Below are 25,948 nucleotides of genomic sequence, written 5' to 3' on the forward strand. Positions count from 1 at the left end.
TCTACAGCCGTCGGATTGAGCTTTTACAATCCAATACGCCTCAGGAACAGGTTAACGCACGTTAAAGTTACCCAATTTTCCCTAATCCTACGGCCCAGATCTCATCCTCAATAACATAATCAATTAATATACTAGAAAACTTCAACCTGAGAATCACCATACCAAAGCCTCCGTCATAGCTTCGTTCCACTCACCCGCGGAGCAAGAATCTAACCTACGTGTCATTCATCTGTTCAGTTACGCTAAGCTTCACTGCGGACGCATCAAGGGTTGAGATTATGCCACGTGGACATAGGGTGGAGAGTGCGGTTCTTACGCTGCTCCTTCAGAGAGAAGGCTGGCTAACCGAAATAGCCTTTTGGCGCTCACCATCGTCCCAGTTCCGTCTGAGAAAGAGAGAAAGAGAGAGAGAGAGAGAGAGAAAGAGAGGATGGAGTTCTTGGGAGATCTTCTTCTCAGCGTGGTGGTCTCGATCGCGGTAGCTCTTCTCATCGTGGTCATCTTCGCCATCGGTGACCTTGAGCACCGAGCTGACGATAAGCGAGCTGCCGTCGTTGATGATCTCGGCGTTGATGAGAAGTTGAAGCGATGTGGAAGTGAATCTGAAGGAGAAGATGAGATTGTTGGTGAAATTGCTGTTGATCTGTTTAGTTCTTGTGTTGGAGATGCTGAGGTTCATGAATTCAATCCGGAGATGGAAATTAAGGGTTTGAATTGTGCAAGAGCTAGTGAAGTTGATTTAGAGGAGAAGAGTTTCGAAGTAGTTGAAGGAGGTCAGATGAAGTTGGAGGAGGAGGAAGAGGGGGAGAAGAAGAAGGGGTTGATGATCGGTGTGGAGGATGATTGGGAAGGGATAGAGAGGAGCGAGGTGGTGAAGCGCTTCGGCGTGGCGTGTAAGTATTCTGGGAGCGCGGATGGTGGTATGACATTGTCAAAGCTCGGCGGTGATGTGCGGTTGCGGTTGTATGGGCTTCGGAAAGTTGCCATTGAGGGGCCGTGCTATCAGCCTCAGCCAATGGCTTTGAAGATGTCTGCTCGTGCGAAATGGTATATTGATTTCTTTGATGTTTTGTTGATATTGATTTCCTTGCGTTAATTCAACTAATTGTTGTTTGGATTCTAATGCATCTTTTTGTATTCAATGGAAATTTGAAATCTTTTTAGGGCATACTCATTGATTAGCAATTTTGGAATAGTTGTGATTGATTTACTCAAATTTATTGAAATCAGGGACATGCCCTTGTACTTGGCTGGTGTACCATCAGTTCTTATTCATTAGAAATTTTCTTCTTTGGTAGCTTCTGTTTAGGATGACAGTGAATTCATTGTCTTTTATTTGAATGTTGTCATGTTTTGGCTGGTTTACTTAATTTATTATGTAATTAATGTAAGTGCATTGTTTCCTTTATTAGAAAATGTGGTGGTTTTTGGACAAGTTTGCATTCTGTGAATGGTTGTATCCGGCACTTGAGATGATGTTGTCCTCTGCTTGAGAGGCATATATCCTAGTTAGAATGACTGCACTGGAATATATTTTGTCAGTGTGATGAAGGGTGATGGTTATGTTATGTAGGCAAGCTTGGCAAAAGCTGGGAAATATGAACCCGGAAGTTGCTATGGAACAATATATTAATCTTCTTTCTGAAAGTATTCCTGGATGGATGGAGCAATTAACTAGAGTAAGTAACACTCTAGGAAGAAGGAAGGTTACCATCTTATTAAATATTTATTTCAAGAAAATCTTGTTTGAAGTATTATACTCTGTTATGCTGCTATGTTTGATAGGGGACTGCCAACAAACAAGATAGCAGTGATTCTTCTGGGTGGCAATCCATAACAGAGAAGCTTGATGTTGCCTCACCTTTGCATGGTAAACTGACTTCTGGAACTGACAGGTATTCTTTAGATATTGAGTCTTTATGTTTTTCTAATGAAACACAGGTTCGAATCTTTTCGTTCAAATGCCCTAAATTTTTCAAATGGTTGATGAAATGCTCATCAGGAGTCCAGAGGATTGCATAAGAGAATATGAAGCAACTGTGGGTACAGAATACTTTGGGCATGGTATGCCTCTCTTTATTAGTTTCTTGTAGTTTAGAAAAACCTAAATGCTGTATCAAAGTATGCACAAGTTTTTTTGCTACATTCACTACTTGGTCCATGCATCAATTTCATTATCAGGTACATTGAGCTGTAGATTATCTCATATGGCATATATGACTTGTATTTATACAATAGTATAGTGAACTACAGCATTTATCTATACCTTGTTTACTCTATCTCTTTCTATATATATATATATATATATATTCTTTTCTGTATCCTTTTCTGATTGGGAACTGTAATTCTATCTGTAAAAGCAAGTGATCCCAAACTTAATTAAAGAATACTTTATATTAAACTAACTAAAAGAAGGTTTCATACCTCCAATAGGGTATGTCTGTACCTTTCAAGAAGTTGAAGAAATTATTTAGCCAATGTAGTGTTTATACTAAGGAGTTTATTTTACCAATCATTTTCTTGTTTCTCACAATATGTATACTTTTAGTGGCCATAAATATTTAAAAATTAAAAAGTGATTATGTTTCAGTCCAGAATTAACAAGCCGCAGCCTTTGCTTTTCTTCCTTCATGCATGTAAATGAAGAGCACGTAAGTGATGAACGATTCTATCGCTGATATATACCGAGAACTCTCAGTTCACATTTCATTATATCCTTGTAATAGACTGGCCTTGTGGTAACCAACCATGTCTTACTGCATAATTGACCACTGAGAATCAGTGCCCTGCATCACTTATGTCATCTGCTTAGAGCTTGGAATATATTTCATGGGATCATCATATTTTATTTCCAGGTGAAATAGGATGTTGTCAAATGCTATTGTTTTATTCTTGTTCTGCCTAAAGTTTATCACTAATATTATGTGCTTAACAAGTTGAGAACTTCCTTTTCTGATCTGTCTGAGATTTGTATTTCGAACAAGGAATGAATGGTGTCTTGTCTTTCATCATCCAGGACTTCCAAAGACAGTTCTATTCAACCTTCTCTCCCCAAGCCCAGTAAGATTCTTGAATTTGTTATGGTAAAGTAGCTGATACCACTTCTTGGACCAGAAATTAACATTGCCTTTGCAACTGATAGAGAAGATGTGGTTTTGGTATGTATTCGTTCATAAAATAATGATGCCTAGAGGCAGCTAAGTATGTCGGGTCACTGTATGTAAGATTATATATATTATGTAAGTTCTCATTAGTACACAACCTATATATACAGGTTGCATGTGTATGATTGGAGTATTCTTATTTTGTGGATAGCCCTATCATGTCTCAATAGAATGCAAGTACTTGTGTGTGGTTTACATATACTTGAATTTATGAAGATGCGATTGCGTATTTTCATTGTATTTTACTCTCCTTGAAAGTGTTAAGTATTGATTTTTGAATTCAACTTATATTTTATGGATGATGACTATGATACAGTTAGACAATCAAACAGGCTAGTAATAATTTTAGTACATTTATATATTTGAATATGACGTAATTAAGGGCGTTATTGGGGGAAAAATGCATTCCTATAATAGAGTTATCTAAGAAATAATAATCAATTTAAATTTCAACTAAAGTTTATTTAAGTTGAGCATATTTCCAAAAATGCATGCATGCTTCAGTTGAATATCAGGTATTTTAAATTAACTTTTTATATCATCATCATTTGTTCATAAGATAGTGCCATGGCCTGGTCTCTCTTTGGATGGCCAACAACTTTGTATTGTGTATTAATCATAGCTATGTAGAAATAAGATATGAATTAATATTATATTTTAAGTGAATTTGTTATATAATTTTTCCAAATAATTGATTCAAGATTTCCTAATATTGAATATTCTTCATTCTAAAGTCCGTTCTTACAAACGCCAACTTTACTCTTGTTATCCCTCTCTTCAATATATATATATGGTTCAGGTATCTCTTTAATATTAGTCATAACAAGTACTCATATAACAAACCAAGAGTCTCAAATGCATTACGACTATAAGAAATGTTACCATCGCGGAAACTATAGAGAGATTTTCATTGTTTGCTCTTTTAATACAATTCAATCAATGTTGTTCATCGATTCTTCTTCAAACCTCTTGAATATAATAATGGTATAAACATTGGAAGTATGTTTCAAAATACTATGATCCTTGCCTTGGTGCCTCATGAGAACTATAGAACAAGTAGGATTCAATTTTTAAGTCTCTTCCTTGTTTTTGTTGCTTTCGTTAGCTGGGGCTATTGTTAGTCTTAGTTTTGTTGTCTTTTTGGTGCTTTTGTTGGACCATGATCCTTTTTCTTTTTGTAGTATTTGTTGGTTCTTTTTAATAAATAGCTACTAAGTAGCTCCTTTCACTTATATATATTGAAGAGAGGGAAAACAAGAGTAACTAAAAATTTAGTTGGTGCACCATTTTTACATGGAAAATTTGATTGATAAAATTCTTTTATCTTTTCCTCATAATGTTAAATTACTTGTATAAGACATATATAACTTGAATAAGAGACGCAGAGGATCATAATTTGTTGCAATGTGTAAATCATACTCACTCCTTTGAGTGGATTTTGTCATAGCTAAAAAAACATCCATGCCAAAGGAGGGACATCATTTTGCTCAAAGTTCATAAAGTCTCCTAAGCCAAGAGTGATCTTCAAGTTCAAACTTTTCAATCATAACAACCCAACTAGATTTATACCTTCATCAGTTTTACATCCATTGAAGCATTTGTTAAATTGTGCTTTAAAATTAGGAATTGTAAAACGTCTAACAAGATGTTGTTGAGCATTATTGGAAATATGGCATATACACAATTTATGAGACGACTTTGGGAACACCATCTTTGTTGCTTTTATCATTGCTTGATTTCGATGATAAAAATGCTTTTCACTCATTGGTATCCCATGGCTTCTAAAAATATTTCAATAACCACATAAATGAATCAATGGTCTTATCCGATAAAAGAAAGCACAACCAAATAACAATAATTGTTGATTCCGACAATTGGAGTATAAAGCAAATTATACTTATGTGTTCCATACGTCATATTAAACACAAGAATATTTCCAAAACAATCATAATCCAATTTTGATCTACCATCCCTCCAAAAATTGCTAGCCAATTGTTTTGGTCTACTTGGACTGCTTAAAAAAACATTGGGTCTTCAACCGGCTTACATTTGAAATACTTGATAATGCTCTTTGCATATCTTGCTTCAATCATTTTATCTCTTTCAATTCACAAGAAGTTATGACTATTTCTGTTATAACCATTTCACTGTAGCTATAGACAGCACAATACTATTTTTCAGCCTGTTATTGTAGCAACCAGTTACTATAGCAGTTTGTTACTGCAGCGACTGATATTGTAGTTGTAGCAGCATGTTATTGTACCATCCCAATACTGTAGCATCCAGAATTTTCTACATCCTTCTTTCCTCCTCCTTCTTTCTTTCTTCTTCTCATTTGTTTCTCATTCGGCCGAACACCTCAAACCTTAGAGAAATTTTCCAGCAACCATTCCTGGGAATCAAAGCATCCATTCTCCTCCTCTCATCCTCTTGAGCACGGTTAGGCTTTGATCCAAGGTTTTTCTTTCGTATTTCTCTTGTATTTCTTTGTTTTTGAAAATCTTCAAAAACCTAGAAATACATCATGGTTTGGGTTGATTTTAGACACAAATCGAAGCCAAGGTCTTTGTTATTCATTTGTGTGAATGTTTGTAAAGAAATTTCTTGGTTAGGTGTTGTAAATCGGGAGAAAACCTTTGTATTATGGCCGGTTTTACTGTAGAAATCACGAGTTTTTTGTAGCACCGATAAGCTTTAGTTGTTTCTTTGATTTCTTTGGATTAGAGTGAAGCTCTAACCCTTAGGACTTTATTAATAACCTTTAGACCTAGTTTTGAGCCAACCCTAGGATCGATTTAGGGTTGTTTGGTAGAAGGAACCTAGGGTTTCTTTGCTTGAATTTTTGTACTAATCTTGATGTTGTTTGTTGTGATTAGCAAGAAGGTGAGGCCTTAGCTCGAGGCAAAGAGTTAGTTGAGGATTAGCTTGCGAGGAAGAGGAATCGTTAATCTTGTGAGTGGGACTTGTTTATATAAAAATAATAATAAATAAATTAAATGTATTTCCTAATTTAAATAAAATATTCAAAATATTCAAATCTCAAGACTAGCCGAGAGCGCAGATCTCAAGGCAGTCTAAAATGCACAAATCTCAGGATCAGCCGAGACCACCGATCTCGAGACGATCCAAAATATCCAAAATACACAAATTTCAGGACCAGTCGAGAGCACCAATCTCAAGACAGTCTAAAATACTCAAATCTCAGGATCGGCCGAGAGCACCGATCTCGAGGCGATCCAAAATATCCAAAATGCACAAATCTCATGATCAGCTGAGAGCACCGATCTTGAGGCGATCCAAAATATCAAAAATACACAAATTTCAGGACTAGTTGAGAGCACCATTCTCAAGACAATCTAAAATACTCAAATCTCAGGATCAGCCGAGAGCACCAATCTCGAGGCGATCCAAAATATTCAAAATACACAAATCTCAAGACTATCTGAGAGCACAGATCTCGAGACGGTCTAAAACACTCAAACCTCATGATCAGCCGAGAACATGGATCTCGAGACAGTCCATAATATTCAAATCCCAAAAGCAGCCGAGGGCACAAATCTCGAGGTGATATAAATCCCAAAATCAATCATGAATATAAATCACGAAGTAAGATAAAATTTAAATATATATAATAATAATTAATTAAATTAAAAAATTATTAAAAAAATTAAATTAAATTAAATTAAAATTTTAATATATATATGTAAAATAAAAAAATATAAAAAAATATATAATATAAAAATATAAAAAATATAAAAAATATATAAAAAATAATAAAAAATAATAAAAAAATTATTAATTAATTAAAATCATATAAATCAGATAAAATAAATTAAAATATAATAAAATTAAATCAATTTAAATTAAGATAAAATAATAATAATAATAATAATAATAATAATAATAATAATAATAATAATAATAACAACAACAACAAAAAAAAAGATAAATCATTAGATAATATATAAATCAAATTAAAATCAGATAAATATAATATAATATATATAATATAAAAAAATATACATATAGATAAATGATAAAATATAATAATAAAGAAGTAAATAAAATATATATATATATATATATATAATTAAAAAAAAGTAAGGTAAAAAAATAATAATTAAATAATAAAAAAAATCGTGGTGTTGTGTCATGGCCCCCCACGATCACCACATCGGCGTCCCGACTGCCCACCATCCACACGAACGACCACTTTCATACAACCATCAAGAGTTAGGCGACGAAGAACGAAAAGAAGAAGACGAAGGTGTTCCTCTCCTCCCATGCTTACATATAGATATATATATATAAAGTTAAAAAGTTGTTGCTGCTGCTGTCTTCTGTTGTTGCCACCGTCACTGTTGCCGCTACCGATGTTGCCGTCGTTGCTGCTGCCTCCGCTTGTCGATATTGCTAATGTTGCTTGACGTTGTTGCTGCCACTGCTGTCTCCTGTTACGTGATACCATTGCCGCCATCATTGCCCACCACTGGCTGCTGTTTCTTTCCTCTCCTTTGTTGCTAAAGAAAATTCTGAAGTTGTTGCTGCTGTTGTCGCTAGAGAAAGAGTTGAACGGGCCAAGAAGGTGACGCTAATCCCCGAAGGCGCATGTAAGAACAAGATAGCCATAGCTGGCTGCACAGAGAGAATAAAGATGGTGATGTCGGTGACCCTTGGAATTATCTTGATGTTCCTCGCCAACCCATCGCCGGATTTTTACTGGAGATCCTGGAAATCGCAATATAGGTCGTTGATTTCTGGCCTATTGGCAGCAGCATTATTCATCTCACGTTCATGGTTGGTAATGGACATATGAAGATCAAGACGATGCTTCCTCACCAGCAAACGGAAAGGACTGTTGCTGTGTATGGAGAAGACTGTTGCTCACTCATTATCGCTATTGCTCGCCACCGTTGGTTGCAGCGTTTGCCAGTATTCTTAGGGTTTCCTCAATGTGAAGATGAGGCTCCGACGGATGTGCTGAATGAGACGGAAAGGTTGAAAAAGAAACTGGAACCAGATCCAGAGTCTATGGATGCCATGGATGAGGCAAGGGAAGGAGAAAAAGGAGAGGAAAGTAGCAGCGCAAAAGAAGAAAGAAAAGGGCAATACTGCTTATAAAAAAAAGGAAGGATCTTGAGATAGCAATCCAACATGACACTACATCATTCGAGCTTGACGATGAGGATATCTCGTTCTTGACCAATAGGGCTGCTATTTATATGGAGATGGGAAAGTATGAAGATTGCATAAAGGAATGTGATAAGGCTATTGAATGCAAAAGAGAACTTCGTTATGATCTTAAGATGATTGGAAAGGCATCAACCAGGAAAGGAACTGCTTTTGTTAAGCTTGCAAAATTTCCAAGGACTATGGCATTGCTAACCCTGATACTCTTGTAAGGTCAATCTTTGCGGCTTACGCAGCGGAGCTCTGTCCATCAAACATCCAAAGAAAAGGTCGCATTACACCTGAGAGCCTCAAGAGATTTCTTAGTCGTCTTGGTGAGTTCAAGAGCATGAAAGACTGCAAGGAAATGATCAAGAGGTTTAATCTTAATGGAGATGGTGTTATAAACTTTGATCACTTAAAGCAGTTTTTATCCATTTGTTTTATGTTCATAGCTTTTCAGATTTTTGGGAGAACATTAAAAATGCAATTGTTCAGTTTACTATACCAGTTGATCGGTGTATTTGATATTTCTGAGAATGAGAATGAAATGACCATAATCCGCATGAACACTATCACTGATAATACGGAAGAAATCGTAAAAAAAAAAAAAGCTCAGAATTTTGGAGTTGCCAATACATAAATGAACATAAGATTATAAGGAATTTTTTGAGTTCTTGATAACTAGGAATGAGAAAAGCAATGAACCATTTATCCATGATTATAGAGAGCACAATGATGACTCAGACTTTGAGGAAGATGATTTTTAGACTCTAGCTGTAGGTGTATGAAACATAAGCCTATTGAAACCAACAAAGTCATTGGTTTGTGAAAGAAGAGATGGAGGTGGTGGATCATCAATATATATATATATATATATATATATATATATATATATATATATATAATGGGTTCTTTTTGCTTATTTATTATACCTAATCAGATTGAATGTTCCGGAATCTATGCATGATACTTATGCTGAAGTTACCTAAGAGAGTGGTAGCAGCATGCAGTAGCCTTACAATACAATCATTAACCTTATATTCACATTTATTCATGTGAATTAATCAAGCGGTGATAAATATTTTAAAGCTTGGAATCAAGATATATATATATATATATATATATTCAAATTAAAGGGCAAAGTTAATTGAGTCTAATCATCATACAATGAGGGGCGCCTAATTAGGCTATGTAAATTAATGACAAGATTATCCAAATTCCACTAAAAAAAAAAAAGGTTTGCATCCATCAAGGAACATGGGATCTACTATTGTCTATGCATTCATACTCACATGGGAACCATTGTCTATATGAGAAATAAAAGGAAAATGAGAAGCATGCTATTGTGTGCATGCATGCATGCGTACGTGAATTAAAGAAAAGAGTCTAAAGGCGGGCTCCACCATTCAAAAGATGCACATGGGATAAGCATGGATTAATATATATATACATTATTATATATATTTTTTTTGAAAAAATGATGATCATTTGATGATGCATGAACCGGTTGACTCTTTCATTTATATTCATGGACTACATTTAATGTTGTACTGCTTTGCAACTTTGAAGTTTACCAGATATAGACCCAAATTAAGATTGGAGTTATGTAAATCCAATGCGGTGAACTCATTCCAAAGCAATGGCAGGAAACTTATCTCGAGGCAGCGGCAATTTTTAATGAGATATATATTTTTTATAGCAACAACAAGGCATGCAACGTAATGACAAGGCACAAGCAGCGGCAGTGACATTTATATATAAGTTATATGTTCATATATAAAGGATGTAATTAATATATATATATATATATATAAAATAGTAAAATTTATAATTCGCAAATTTTCTTACCTTACTTGTACTTGAGCCCTTAATCGGAGGTTCCTAAGACTTTTGTCTAGGGTAATTAATAATGAAGGCTCGCCTCTATTAGGAATGGAAGAGCCCATAAAAGATAAAAATAAAATAACATAAATAACATTTGTGATTCGATATATCTCCTGGTATCTCTTCACCGATATGACGCCAAGGGCGGGTATTTTCGATCCCACAAGACTATTAAGCATGACTCTATTAGAAGATTACCCATATTTATATGTTTATATAATCTATCTTGCTTAATAAGTTTTTGTGGGTTATTATGATTGCTTTTGAGAAGCTTTAACCATGGAATGACTTTATTGCTTGGTGCTTCTTTTATGAAATTTGTGTTCAAATGAAAGATTTTTGGGTTGTCCCTTAAGCTGTATATTGTGTAGTGATTCATGTTAAACTATTTTGAGTTGTGTGTGCATCATTCCCTTGTGGAATGGATGGTGATTCTTGATTTATTTGAGTATTATGTTAGCTAGTGCACTCAGTGTGGAGTTGTGCTTATTGTTGAGTTTGTATGGTGATACCCTACTGCAGTAGGCGGTAGACCGGCTGATTACTATGAGGGTCAGTTCAGGTGAGAGTGTAGAGTCATGATTGGATATTCATCGGGTAGCCATTGTCACCATGCGGTGAACCGATGGGTCAACGTCAAGGCATGAGTACTTTGACTGCTCTGAACCTAACTGCGGCTGCGGTGAACATTTAGGGAGGTTTCTATACCACTTTATGCTATGTGAGTGTTGGGTGTTGCTTTATTCTGGGTTGAGATTTATTCCCATTATTTCTTTTGTAGTGTCATCTTGAATTGTGGTGAGCGGGCGAAGCCCAGCTGTCGCTCTTAGGAGGGTAATCTCCCATAAATTTGATTTGACATTAGTATTATGTTTACTTATTGTGAAACTCATGTTATTTGCTTTGTTATACTTATAATTGCGGACTATTTTGATTTACATGTTTATTGTGGAAGCTTTTTTTCATGATTAGCTTATTTCCATAATTTGGAATTCTATATTTAGTATTTTTACACTTTGATATTCTAAAACCCTAATTGAGGTAGAATGCCTTTTTATTTTTACGCTTTGATATTTTTACACTTTACTATTATATGTATTCATGCGCTAAACTAGTTATTTTATTTGTAAAGTATAATATTTGGAGATTTATGTTATTTTGTGGTATATTTCTATTAGAGTTGTGCAAACCTCCCATTACTAAGTAACGTTAGTTGCTCACCCTTCTTTCCTCTTCCCAGCCTTTTTCAGGTAGTAGGTACGGCTATGTGGCAACGTGTTGAGCATTTGCTACTGTTCTATATTCTATGTATCTTTTCAGTTCATGTATGGTTATCTTTGTCATGTTGTTTGACTTATAGATCCACTAGTGTGTAGTAAACCTTTTTGCATAGATTTATATGTAAACAACTCTTAAACCCTTGGTGTATCAGCTGTGTGCTATTGTTGTTGTTGCTTCCTTGTGCATTTGTGAACCCCTCTAATTCTGTTTATTACTGTGGTTGCTGTTGTTGTTACTTCCGCTGTGTATCAGTGTAAATATTGTTATTTATAGGTTGTTGGTTAGCCTTGCGGCGCCCCGAGGGTTGAGTGGCTGAGTGTCACTCCTCGGGATCGTCGCACCGGTTGTCGCATCCCGTGGGCTCGCGAGTCGGGGCGTGACAATTTCACTTTGTAAAATTTGTAAAACTAAGATTTTCAAATCCAATCTCTTTCCTAAGAAAAGAATTTGAATTTGTTTGTTTGACGAGTGCAACAACTAATAAAAGAAGAACATCAACATATTTAATATTTTCCTTTTTGGATCTTAAATTGATTCTTTTCTCTAAAATTGCTAACTCATGATTATGTTGAACATTGAATTAAGAAATCTTCCAAACATCTTTGTCTATAGTTAAGAAAATTTAAGTTTCACAACACATTCTTATATTTAAACAATTATATATATATATATATATATATATATATATATATATATATATATATATTTTCCACTTTGCCAACATCGTCATGTTCATAGTATCTAGCTTTTGAGCACAAAATTCACGTTACTTTATAGGTTCACCAAAACTTCAAAGCTTGTTACTTCTTAGAACATTAAATCCCTTACTTTGAGTATATCGATTATAAAGATCATATGCTGCTTCTTCAAAATGCATTTTCACTCCAACTTTTTTTTTTTTCAAACCAAAGTAAAATATTTATTAGCTCAAACTTTTACAAAAACAAGGTATAAACGCCAAAACATACATCACATGATATACCCAGACAAACTCTAACCCCATCAGAGAAAACTAAACACCGCCAATCAAATACATGATACCCTCACACATATCCCACCAATCAGAACCTTAGCCTCACACTATCATTACCTACCCAAGCTCTCATTTTTCCTGCAGCCAATTATAACTAACTCTATTATAGCAACCAAACAACACCCATTCACCTACAAGAAATTAAAACTATGTTTTCCAAGCATTGGGAACTCAATTAAAAAAAAAAAAAAAAGAAACCCAAATGTTCCTAAGCACTGATGCCTTTCTCAGGTAAAACCATCTTTTCATTAAATCACTTCCATTACCACCATCTTTGGAGAAATACCCCATATACTTCAGCATTATAATCTCTCTCACCGGCCGAAATATCTCTTCAGGATTAGGCTGTTTTTGTTGAAAAATTAACCAATTTTGGTATTCTAGATTAAGTAAACACTAGTAGTTAAGGTTGCCCTCCTCATTTTTACCAACAAGATTTTGCCTCTGGCTTTCCTGATGAACCAGCTTATTTCTCTTCTCCAACTGAATGATCTCCTATGCACTTGCACAACCCACAACACTCTGGACCAAACTGCTTGAGATACACCACATTCAAAAAACAAATGTTCAATCTTTTCAACAGCAGAATTTCAAAACACAAAAACATTAGAATTAGTAACCCCAAGCATCCAATTTCTCCTTAGTCACCAATCCGTTCTGTAGTGCCAATCATGTAATAAATGATTGTCTTGGTAAATTGCTTTGTGACCAAACTATTTTAGTCCACTCAAATTGTTGTCCAGGCTTCATTAAGGGCCCATTTGGATCACGGAATAGGAATGTGAAAGAGAATGGTAAAGATAATGGGAAAGGTAATAGTAATGGTAATGGAAATTGGAATGAAAAAGGTGTTTTGTTAGAAAGAATAAATATTGGGAATGGGGAAAGTGAGATAGAGAATTGTATAGAATTACTTTAATGCCCTTAATATAAATAATGATATGTTAATATGTAAAATAATTAAATATAAATAAATATCTAGTCTTTGTAATAAATATAATTAAATATTTAGAATAAATAATTTATTTTCACCACTAAACAATTAAATAATTTATTTAAATTGTTTAAATTAATTATTTTATTTAATTAAATATTTAATGATTAAAAATGCCATTTCACTTTAATTATCATAATTAAATAATTTTATACACTATTTTATTGAATTAAATCTATGTAGGGGCAAAACTGTCATTTTACTTTAATTATTATGATGTAATATGTATATTAATAGCAATTACTTATTTTAATTATTATAATATTTAAATGACTCAGTTTATATTAATTATTATTTACTTTAATTATTATAATTAATTAATTAAATTAATAATTATTATTTAATTAAATCTCAACTTGGGGCATAAATGTCATTTCACTTTAATTATCATAATTAAATATTTTTATTAACTATTTTATTGAATTAAATCTATGTAGGGGTAAAACTGTCATTTCACTTTAATTATTATAATGTAATATGTATATAAATAACTATTATTTATTTTAATTATTATAATATTTAAATGACTCAATTTATGTGAATTATTATTTACTTTAATTCTTACAATTAGTTATTTAAATTAATAATTATTATTTAATTAAATCTCAGATAGGGGCAAAAATGTCATTTCGCTATTAATAGTGTTTATTCCCCTCTATGGCCCCCAATTTTGGGGGTAATCAAATTCCTTCACTATACACCATGCAATTATCAAGCTAATAATAAAATATCCAAACATGGGTATATATACCTATTAGCAATCAATCCCATGCTATTAGTCCCCAATCCCCTCATCCAAACGCCCCCTAAAACCTCCAAGGCACTTTTGACATTATACTCCCCTCTCTGATCCGGGCCCCATAAGACAATATCCTGTTTATTATCATCTACAACAAAATTATAGATCAAAAAATCCAAAACCCTTGCCATGTCTGGTTTCCATCTATTGGGTAGGGATGCAAATGGGGTGGGGATTCTCCGAAATAACCCCCCGCAGGGTGGGAAACGGGGGGAAAATCCCGCCCCGCCTCGCGGGGTGAGGCGGGGGCGGGGAGGGCATTCCCCGCCCCGCTCCCCATAGGGATCCCCGTGGGGATTCCCCGATTTCTAATAATAATATATATATATATATATATATATTGAAAATAACTCATGATTTTTTATCTATTTTTTTTAAAAAATCAATATGAATATAAGATTATAAGAACCAAATATATGGGTTTCAAAAAAAATATATTTTAGTATCTATTAATAATGTTTTAGACTTTTAGTAATACTAGTGTTACTCTTGTGTGGTGTACGAATATAATTATATGAAATTTTTTTAGATAGAATAAGCTATTTATCAATTTCAAAAATATAATATTTTTTTAAAAATTAATTTTATTATATATTATGAGATAAAATAATAAAAACTAGTTTAAAACAATATAATTTAGTGTTGTGTTATAAACATTTTAATATTATTAAAATAATATTGGTAAAATTTTTATGAGAAGTGGACAAGTGTCAAATAGATCTTCTACTTTAATATATACATATATATATATATTGATACATAGTATTATTAGAATTTTATGTAATAAAAAAAAATTAGCGGGGGGCTGGGATTCCCCGACTCCATGAGGATCCCCGCGGGGGAGTGAGTGGGGAGCCACTCACTCCCACTCGGGGAATTTGGAGGTGGGGAATCCCCGCCCTGTGGGAAGCGGGGATAGGAACGGAGATCCCATTCTCCGCCCCGCCCCGCCCCGCCCCACTTGCATCCTTACTATTGGGTATGCTAACACTCATTCCTCCAAAACTCACACACAACAACTTTCTTAGAAATACATGAGCCTCTGAACTTAATTTTAGAAACCAAATATGCAAGAGAATATCCCTGACACCATGGATCATACCAAAATGAAAAGTTTTTCCCATTCCCAAGCTTGTAGACAAACATAACTTTTTGCTATTTTCCTCAATTTGAGTAAAGTCCTCCAACTTCAATTTTCATTTCATCAAAATTGTCATCCGAATGCACTATCAACTGAACTCTCTTTAACAAAATCTAACTGAAAAGTTGGTAAAAATAAAATAAAATCCAAATTTTGCTTAGATGAGGATTTCACAATACAAAAAATAGAAAATATTGGAGAAAAAAAAAAATTCAAGTCAATCTAATATATATATATATCAATGCAATGATGAAATTAAAAAGAAAAAAATTACCTTCGCATGTTTAATAGTCAGATTAAAGTGATTAACTTGTGCTTGGTAAAACAAACTGAAGATTAAAACCGGAAAAAATTGTCATAAATTAAAATAAATTTCAAAAAATAAAAAAATAAAAAGGAGGGAGAGGAGGAGATGGAGAGATCGTGAAAGTGTCCATTGGAGAGGCTGAACAACATGAAAAACGTGCCGATAAAAGTCATGCCCTCCTTAAAGGAAAAAGATGAATGTTTTGGAAAAGATGGAGATATCCTGAGAGAGTCCAACAAAGGTTTGGATTAGCACATAGCCGGATGTCATAATGAACACACCAACAAAAGAGGCCGGATCTTCATACTTGTCTCTCTCTTTGAAAATCTTTGAAAATCTCTTTCATGAAAGACGCTCGGCTTGATGCCTATTAGTCCCAAAAAGCCAAATGGCATAAGAAACACACCAACAAGGAACACTCTGACCTTGAAAGAGAAGGCGAACATCTTGGAATGCTAGAGATTCTTGAATTTGGGATACTAATCAAGATGAGAGGAATAAGATAAATTAAAAAGTTCAAATTAACACGGTAAAAAATTAAATAGTGTTGACATAGAAAAAAAAAAATGTAGTCCTTCAATGATTTTGAAGTTCATACTACAACACAGCAAAATGATTTCCTTAAAAATGAAATCATTTAAATGATACTGGCATACAATACAGCAAAAAGAATAACCATATGCTACACTCATGCAACAGAGGATCAGAATTGAACTCAGCACTTGATAGGCTGCTGCAAAGCCTTCTTGACCTTGCTTGAGTGAATCCTCCTGTAGAGCTTCTTAGTTCGGAAAGCAAGAATCAAATCAAGACCAAACCCAACCACACATGCAATGGCCATAATCACAAACACAAGACGATAGCAATGAGCACCAATGCAAGTATTTGCTCCAGATGCACTCTTGGTTGCATGAGCATCGTATAAGTACCCGGCCAAGAGGCCGGAGAAGAGGAAGGAACCGAGAGGTAGGTTGAGGATGATCATGTTGTAGATTAGACCATAGGATTTGAGACCAAATAGTTCAGATGCCATGGGGACAGTGATGGAGAGCCGGACACCGTAGCATAAGCCGACAACAATAGAGCCGATGTAGAGGGATCCAGGTGGGGCTATGGCCATTACTATGTATCCCATTGCCATCAAGATTTGTGAGGCCGCGTTCCATATTGCTCGCGGTGTTGCGCTTTTCCTGCAAATAGATATCACATAATTAGGTTGAATGCAAAAGATATCATATTAGCTCCGATATACATTAGATAACAAACATTTCAATCAACAACAGTAAATATATACTAAAATATGGTGAATGTTTGAACAGTAACAAGTCAGAAGATGAAATTCTAATTGGAAGAATGAACATGAGAAGATTCGGATATTCAGAAAGTACATAGCACTTGATCCAACAAGAATGGTGAAGAAGATGCAATACCAACCTTATAAGTTTATTATGTCACCATCAACAGTTATGAAGGTTCCTATGAACTTCATGAGTCTATTGAATCACCATCAAAGATAAACTACTAATAAAGTTGGTTTCCTAGTGATTTCCTTTGTGGATTTTGCTTTGACTTTTCTCAAGATAAACAATTAACAATGTTGTCTATCCACTTGGTTTCCCTCTAAACATTTTTAAATTAAGAAAATCTAAGACAACTGCAATTTTAGATCAACCTCTCTACCAAACACCATTATGGATTATTAAAGAAAACTTTTCATTAATTGTAAATATATATAATATTATATATATTAAAAATATTCACGTTACTTATATTGATAAGTTAAAATTTCATACAAATACATGCAAAATTTTTAAAATTACAACCATTAAGTAGTCTCTAAGGTTTTTCTCATCATACATCTTGGTTATTAAAGTATAAAAAATATTCATTTTGGTCTAACTTCGCAAATTTGTTCATTTTGGCTGCTATACCAGGCAAATATGTTGATTTCATTCAATATTAGAGCTGATTGGGAGAAATAAATGGCACTTCTTTTTGAGTCCATAAAACATTAAGGGACCGAAATCCAGAGACTAAATTAAACAAAAATCCAAATTTGGGGCCATTGATAGCTTAATGCAAAATAAATTCAAAGTCAAAATCACAACTTCCACTAAAAATCTTCTACCAATCACCTGAATAATAAAAAACTTAATTTGATAACACAAGGAATAAACTTTACTATCATGGGTCCATATACCAATTGAAACAATGAGATTCATTATGTAAGGTCTGACTATAAAAGGAGGTCAAAGTCAAGCTACAAAATAAATTCTAACTACGACAGCATGAATAAGAGCCAAAACATTCTAACTATGACCATCAAAACAGCATGAATAAGAGCCGAAATGTGGGAGTAGATCATTCCATAGCGTCACGTAACTACCAACAATTTGATAGGAACTTCCAAAACACTAGTGTACTCAATTGGTTCTCACTTTCAAATTTAGAGTTTTACCCTCTGGAATCTAAGCTAGCAAACCACCAACAACTCCAACCAGTCAAAATCAAGACCGTAATCAATCAACCTAAAAATCAACTAAAAAGAGAACAACTTGCTAGTTCTTGCTCCTCGCCAATTTAGAGGCTTTTTTATCGAAAGAAAAAGTCTCTAAATCATTAAATTTGTTTAACAATAATAACTTTATTAGCTTACATGGAAGGATGCATTCAAGACAACCTACAAACCTAAACCAATAGCAACTAGACTAAATTTATAGCTCAAGCAAACATAAATAAAACTAACCAATTGTTAGATTTAATAATATTAAATTAGTACCAAGTTTTCAAACAACTTTTTATAATCAAAACTATTCCACCAAATTCTCCATGACAACTTGAGGACACAGGCAAACGAGTCCAAACACCAAATGCTGCGAAGCAACAGCAGACGTCACATTAATACAATCCGCAAGAATAGCTTGCCACTTGTAACATGCTTCTATTCATCAAAAATCTATGTCCTTTCAGAATCTACAAAGCCAAAACTATTCCTTAAACAACCGTACCAAACGAAGCAATAGAATAAAGGCCTACAAATCTCTTTTTTTTATTTGTCATTGAATTCCTCCTTAATTAACTCACTTAATACTTTGAAAAATCTAATAAGCAAAAAGTTCATGCAAGCATGTGTTTATAAATATCAAATTAAAACCAATGATTAAAAATTTTTGAAAATTCATTAAAAAAAATAGAGATGGAGAGGGAGAGAGGACGCACTTGAGGAAGTACTCCGAGATGGAGCCGGAGGCGATGCGACCGAAGAAGCCCCAAATGGAAGTCAGAGAGACGAAGATGGACACGTCATCGTAGCCCACGGCAAGGCCCATATGGGCCATGTTGTTCATCACTGCCAACCCAGTCCCCACTCCACACAAGAACGACACAAAGAGGATCCAGAAATCGACGGTCCTCAATGCCTCGAAAATCGTGTGTTCCTCACCGATGGACGGTTGCCTTTTCTCATCACCTTCCGGAATGATCACCGCCTTCTCCGTTCCCTCCTCGTTCTCCTTCTCGATTAGCAATGGCTCCTCGATCCGAACCTGGAGATCGAGCTCTGGCGCGCGGTTTGCTCTGGATATCGCTTCCTTGAACCAGATATAGATCGGGATCGCCACGGGAAGCGCGAGAAGGATGATTAGCACGATGGAGAAGGCCCTGGAAAGGAGCTGCCCGTGCTCGCCAGTCATGTCGAAGGAGAGGAGGTAGACGGCGACCACCACAGCAAAAGCGTTGATGATGTTGAAGTACTTGGTCTCGGTCTCGTCGTCCTCTTTCGCGGCCGGCGACGGCGAGACGGAAGGTGGGGACTCACGGAGGAAGAGCATAGCCGTGCAACACACGGCGAAGGGGACGATGGCCAGCATAAGAAGGAACTTCGCCGGATCGTCGGCGAAAAGTGCGGAACAGAGATCGGTGAAGATGGCGGTGCTGAGACCGACGAAACCCTTGAGAAGGCCTGACACCGGACCTCGATTTTGCCGGAAGTTGCGTATGCACGTCACCAGCACCGCCGTGTTCATCCACGTTGTGCTATTCCCACCCAAACACAGGTACACACACATCTGCACACCATTCTCTAACGAATCAACAATCCATTCGATGAAATGTGTCAAAGAAGAGAGATCATAGAGTCACAACAGATTACAGATTACCTGCCAGTATGGCGGAGGGGCAATGGTCTCACGGACGACAAGCCATTGCGCGCCATAACCGATGAGTCCTTCAACGGAGCCGATCAAGAGGAGGATCGACGTAGGGACGCGGTCTGAAGCAAGGCCGGCAAGAAGGCCGAAGGCCTTGCCGACGTCCTTGGCGACGGAGAGGTTGTTGAGCTGGAGCTGGGTGAGACCCATGAGGTTCTTGATGGCGTCGGAGTAGTTGGAGAAGGTGTAGTTGTTGCCGGAGATGCACTGCACCCACACCGCCGTGACCAATCCCAGCCACCTCCCGGTCGTCGTTCCCGGCCCTACGTATGCCCGCATCTCTTCTCGTCTTCGTTTTTCTCCTCTTGATTTCAAAAGATTTTTAGAAACACATGTACTTCTGAGGGAAGTGTGGTGTGCTTTAGAGCAGCAGGGGAAGTCTTTACTTTATAGAGATTTTTGGGCTTTATTTTATATTATTTTTATTATATCAGACAAAAATCGGAATTTACGATGGTTACGGAATACGAATTCGTAGAGAAATTTGAACTTCTTTCTTTTGGATGGTCTAAAGGAAATATCTGAGTCGGCATTAGAAAAAAAAATTTATCAAAAAATATAGAAAAATATTTTTTCAAAAACATGTAGCGGCTCGCATAGAGACCTCCAAAGTGTGTTACGTCTGTTTTTTTTTATTTAATAAAATATAATTTATTTATTTTAAAATAATATTTTAATATAAATGTATTTGCCTTCTTTCCGTAGCTAATTTTTGAAATTTCAGGCAGAAATCGGAGAATTTCCAGCTGATTTAGGAACCTGCAATTTTCAAAGACAGCTTTTTTAAAATTTAATTATATTTATTATTATTTTTTAAATAAAATAAAATTAATACTAAATTTTTAAGTTTAAAATAATTAAAGTTAACACGTGTATAAAAAATAATTGGTTTGTTTTGGTTCAATGGATTTGGACCATGTAATTTCGGCACAAGAATGAGGGGGGTTGTTGTTAGGACTTAAAAGAGTGTGGCGTGGGTTGTGCCTCGCATGGTGAAGATAGTGGCGGAAGCGGGATGTAGGAAAGTAAAATATATATATATATATATATATATATATATATATATATATATATATATATATATATATATATTTACCTGTAATATAAAATAGTGGTAATTGCCAAAAACCCCTTGACAATTTTTTTTATGGACAATTACCCCTCCTAACTTTTAGTATCCTCAAAAAACCCCTTCTTTTTCCTCAACTGACTTTTCAACCCATTATGCATCTAACGGATAGAAACAAAATCAGTTAAATTTTCATGGACAATATTACCCTTGCATGGGAAGTTGTGAAAACCACTATATAGTGCGAAATGACCATCATGCCCATCATGTAACCACTTTGGCACTTGAGAAGATAAAACTAGAAAATAAACAGGTTTTTTTTAGTATTCATCTTTATTAGCGGAACTTTTTTCCTCTCTTCGGCCTTTCATCTACTTGCAAGAGAGGACCCGCACTTCTTTTCCCTTGTTCTCCAAGCGTTTGATCCCCAAAGATACTGTGTTATGGAGAAAATAGTTACTAGAAGCAAGCTTCCTTAGTATCTATGTTGTCATTCCTCGACCGCAATGAGGTGAACTTTGCTTTCCGCTCATTTCTTTTCTCCTTCTTATCGAGTCTTGGATGCATTCTTTGGCTTTCAATACTGACCTTGGACCTCCACTGTCAATTTAACTTCCTTCTCATGTTGGTAAGCTTCTTTCTTTTTCTAGTTTCTAATATTCCTTCTTGCTTTAGAAACTATGGATTTCTATTCAAGTCCATGCTCCAACAATGGGAATGGAAGAAGGACCACCTTCGATGGATTCTGATTTCAAGTCCTTGTTCAATGTTGATGGGTCACTGGGCTCACAATAAGTCATTAAGCATTTGTGTTATAGTTTTACCTTATATGTTAATGCGTATCTGATTAAGTTTAGTAGTTTCTGTTTAATAGTTTTGGGTTGCTATTTACGAATACGCTTTTTACGTTTAATTATCTTGTTTCCGTTTATCAATCCTGATTTATGTTTAAGTTAACACGTTTCCGTTTAATAGTCTTGGTTTCTGTTTAACAACAGTTGTTTTTTTGTTTAAATTACCTTGTTTCCATTTATCAATCCAGGTTTGTGTTTAAGCTAACGCGCTCATCCATTGCAACATAAATCACATAAAAACGATCACATGGGAAGCAACAATAACCATTCAAATCGATTCTAGCCAAAATCAAACAACCAAAATTACTAACAAATCAATAAAATGATCCAATAAAGATTCGATCTTCAAAGTCAAATACCAAAGCCATCACCAAATCAATTAAACAAAATAGAAAAAACAAGAACAAGAACTTTAGGGAATCGGAACGTAAAAGAGTTACCTTTTCATAGATATATGGATCAATCTCTCCGGCTCTGAGTTGAATGAGGCGGCTTAGAGAAATGATGCCGCCTCCCAGCTTTGCAAAGCGAAGGATTAAATGCTCATTTGCATATTACCCCCTCAAATCCTCTCTAATTCTCAATTAATTCTTGTTCACAACCTCTCTCTCTCTATCTCTCTCTTTTTTTCGTTTCTTTAGTATTAAATGATCATCTAATTTATCGGATTATTTGCATATTACCCCCTCAAATTCTCTCTAATTATCAATTAATTTTTGTTCTATAAACTTTAGCCTATTTTACCGTAATCCTTTAAATCATACAAATTTCTATCAATATTTCCCTTTGAATTTAAAAATTATTATCCCCTCAAATCCTCTCTAATTCTTAATTAATCCTTGTTCGTGTTTCAAAATTATCTTTATTTAAAATATGATTTAATGAAATGTGAATTGAATATGAGTTCTTAGAAGTTGAAGAAGTAAATTAAATATAAAGATAAATTTTAACGTTTTACGTTTAACAATAGTTGTTTTTGTTTAAGTTATCTTGTTTCCGTCTATCAATCACGGTTTCCGTTTAATTTAACACGTTTTCGTGTAACAATCTCGGTCACTGTTTAAGTTTACTCGTTTATATTTATCTAATTACGTTAAAGCACATTGTTAAATGTTTTACTTTTAATTTGTTGGGTTTCAATAGTTTTACAATATATGTTAATGCGTATCTGATTAAGTTTAGTAGTTTGTGTTTAATAGTTTTGGTTTCTATTTATGAATACATTTTTTACATTTAACAATAGTTTTTTGGTTTAAGTTATCTTGTTTTTGTTTAAGTTAACACGTTTCTGTTTAATAATCTTGGTTTCTGTTTAATAGTAATTATTTTTGTTTAAATTACCTTGTTTTCGTTTAATTATCTGGATTTGTGTTTAAGCTAACGTGTTCCCAACAATCAGCCCCATGGTAAACATTCCAACAATTTCAAATTTATCTATACAAAAAAATGGACATAAATCGGATGAATAGGAATTAAATAAAGACACACACATGTACCAATTCAAAATCTCCAAGGGGATCGACATAAGCCCTAAATCGGTCCTCCATCTCAAGCCTCTTCCTTCCTCTCTTACAAAACACCTCATACCTCTCACCCTCCTCATCCTCCTTCCGCCCCTCCTTCCGCCCCATCAGATTTCTTCGGTTCTCCAAAGCACAACACATCCCCCATCGGTATGTCGATCATCGCCGGTCTCTTACTCTTTAAGGCCGAGCCGAGGCCAAGCGAGCCTTTTCCCACCCGACTCCGCCGCCAAACTAGAAAGCAACTCCATAGAATCCATAGCAACAGAAGGCGGCGATGAAAACGATCGAAGCCCACTAGAGATGCACGGTAAGGCTCAAGGTCTTCCAAAAAAATGTTTAAAAAGAAGGAAAAAAAACTGGGTGATTTGATGGTGAAAAATACAATTTTCAAAAGGATGATGTGTTTTTTTCCACTATTGCCAAGGGTAAAGATGGAATTTAATTAAATGAGCTGGACATAATGAGTTGCAGGGGGAAAAATTGAAGTGAAACAAAACAGAAGGGTTGTATGGCAAATTCAGAAGTCAGAGGGGCTGTCTGGGAAATTTTGAAACTGTTAGGGGGTAAAAAATAATTTTCCCTATAAAATAATATGATAATATAATTTTTAATGGACACAACCACAATTAAATACACATATCATATCAATAATAGTGTAAAATAAGTATTTTCTCTTATCTAAATATATATCATTTAAAGATGTTACACAAAAATTAAAAATGATATTAAATTACCTAAATTTTAACATAAAAACAACCAAATTACTAAACTGTTCTTCTTTTCTTTTGAAACCATATATTTTTCTTGAGACTATAATTATTACTCTCTCATTTATATAATTTAGGAAATTAAAGATGAATAAAATTGGAAAAAAGAAAAAATATTGTTTTGATATTATAAAACGACAACTATTTTAGAATAATTTTTTTTTCTTAAAACAACATGTATTTGGGAACGGAGGGAATAATACTCTGCGACATACAACATTGGAAATGGAAATATTGGTGATTTGTGGCATAAAAAATTAATAAATATGCTAAATAAACAAAATTATATATATTTATATATAAATGTCCTAAATTTATTATTAGTTATAAATAAATGTTTCTATATTATGATAATAATTAAACAAACAAGCAAAAATAATAATTAATCAAAATTTTAATAATTTTAAATAAATAAGTATTTATATATTTATTAATAAAAATATAAATATTATCTCAGGTCTTTAATTAAAATCGTTAACTCTCATCTTTATCATCTTGTTATTTCCTTAATCTTTGAAGTTTAGTTTGGTTAGAATTTAAAGACATTCACATATTATAAATTACTAGTATAAATTTATTAATTATAAATAAACATTCACTTCACCCCTCGTAATTTTCAAAACTTCCCAAAAACCCCCTTCTACTTTTGCACACCCCGGACAGCCCTTCCGTTAGTGTTTAACTTCCCTTTTACCCCCTACCGTTCACTTCAAATGGGTCCATGTTGTGAAATCCCATTTTTGGCCCTGAAAATGGTGGGAAAGGAAAGCGCCAAATCACATCATGTTCAACCTTTTGAAGGGCTTTCTGCTTGGTTTAACGTTTAAATATTTTACTAATATGTTTAATAATTATCATATCCGTGTAATACTTCCCATCTCCGTTTAACGTTATCTTTACATGTATAACTATTCATATTAACGTGTAAATTCTCAAAGTCTCTGCGTAAAACGGCGATTTTTTTCGTTTGATCTGAATTGCTGGCAGGTGGCACATGGCAGGTGGCAAGGTTATGGTATCCCGTGCATAAGAATTAATGACGGCATTAAAATTTATGCACGGTAACATAATTTTCCGAACACCCGTTCGTTCTCATCAGTCAATGTCGGCCACTGTGCGTTTAACTTTTTTCTCGGATATGAAGAGTCAGCCTGCTTGTGGAATTCACACCATAAATAACCAGAAAGAACCCTCCCCATGGACAACCACTCCTCGTCGTCCTCATCATCCTCCTCCTCCTCCTCGTCCTCCTCTTCCCATGGACAACCACTCTATCTGAAAGGATGTTTCGTGAACCTTCTTCCTTATCTTGAGAATCATTTAGCCGCAATCACGCAACAAGTTAAACTATCTTTTCCTGCCCAAGTCGAAATGCTCTCATAATTGCCTGAATGCAGAGGATTCTTCAGCGGTGGATGACGGGCAAGCAATTAAGCGAGCATTTCGACTTGGGTAAGAAAAGAAATTTTTCACGTATTTCGTGATTGCGGAGGATTCTCTAGAGTAGGGAGATCATGAAACATCCTTTAAGACGGGGTTGATATTTATCACTTGAGACTTTCTGTTACCATTTAAGAACATTACGTCAGTGTACAACTATTACGTTCTGTGTTTAACTATCAGGATCTTCGTTTAAGTCCGACCATGACGTTGTAAATGTTGTAAATGTTGTAAATCTTTTATAAATAAAACGAAACAAGCTTATTTGACTGTGAACTTCTGAAATTTAAACATAGACCTAGTAAAAAC

The 25,948-nt window shown here is 34.7% G+C and overlaps 2 protein-coding genes across 2 annotated transcripts; one reads left to right on the top strand and one right to left on the bottom strand.

The window, feature by feature from the left end:
* Positions 1–302: 302 nt before the first annotated feature.
* Positions 303–3,404, top strand: LOC120272682 (acyl-CoA-binding domain-containing protein 3-like). The gene is made up of 5 exons (XM_039279557.1): positions 303–1,047; positions 1,574–1,679; positions 1,786–1,895; positions 2,003–2,064; positions 2,985–3,404. Exons 1-5 carry the CDS (start codon positions 431–433, stop codon positions 3,062–3,064), a joined length of 975 nt encoding a protein of 324 aa, XP_039135491.1. The 5' UTR covers positions 303–430; the 3' UTR covers positions 3,065–3,404.
* Positions 3,405–16,322: 12,918 nt separating this feature from the next.
* LOC120272472 (protein NUCLEAR FUSION DEFECTIVE 4-like) lies at positions 16,323–20,351 on the bottom strand. Its single transcript, XM_039279303.1, has 3 exons — positions 19,933–20,351; positions 18,995–19,842; positions 16,323–16,965 (listed from the first exon to the last, which is right to left on the bottom strand). The coding sequence occupies exons 1-3, from the start codon at positions 20,260–20,262 to the stop codon at positions 16,491–16,493; spliced, it is 1,653 nt and encodes a 550-aa protein (XP_039135237.1). The 5' UTR covers positions 20,263–20,351; the 3' UTR covers positions 16,323–16,490.
* Positions 20,352–25,948: the final 5,597 nt, after the last annotated feature.

The sequence above is a fragment of the Dioscorea cayenensis genome, chromosome 11, assembly GCF_009730915.1.
Source record: "Dioscorea cayenensis subsp. rotundata cultivar TDr96_F1 chromosome 11, TDr96_F1_v2_PseudoChromosome.rev07_lg8_w22 25.fasta, whole genome shotgun sequence".
NCBI lineage: Eukaryota > Viridiplantae > Streptophyta > Magnoliopsida > Dioscoreales > Dioscoreaceae > Dioscorea > Dioscorea cayenensis.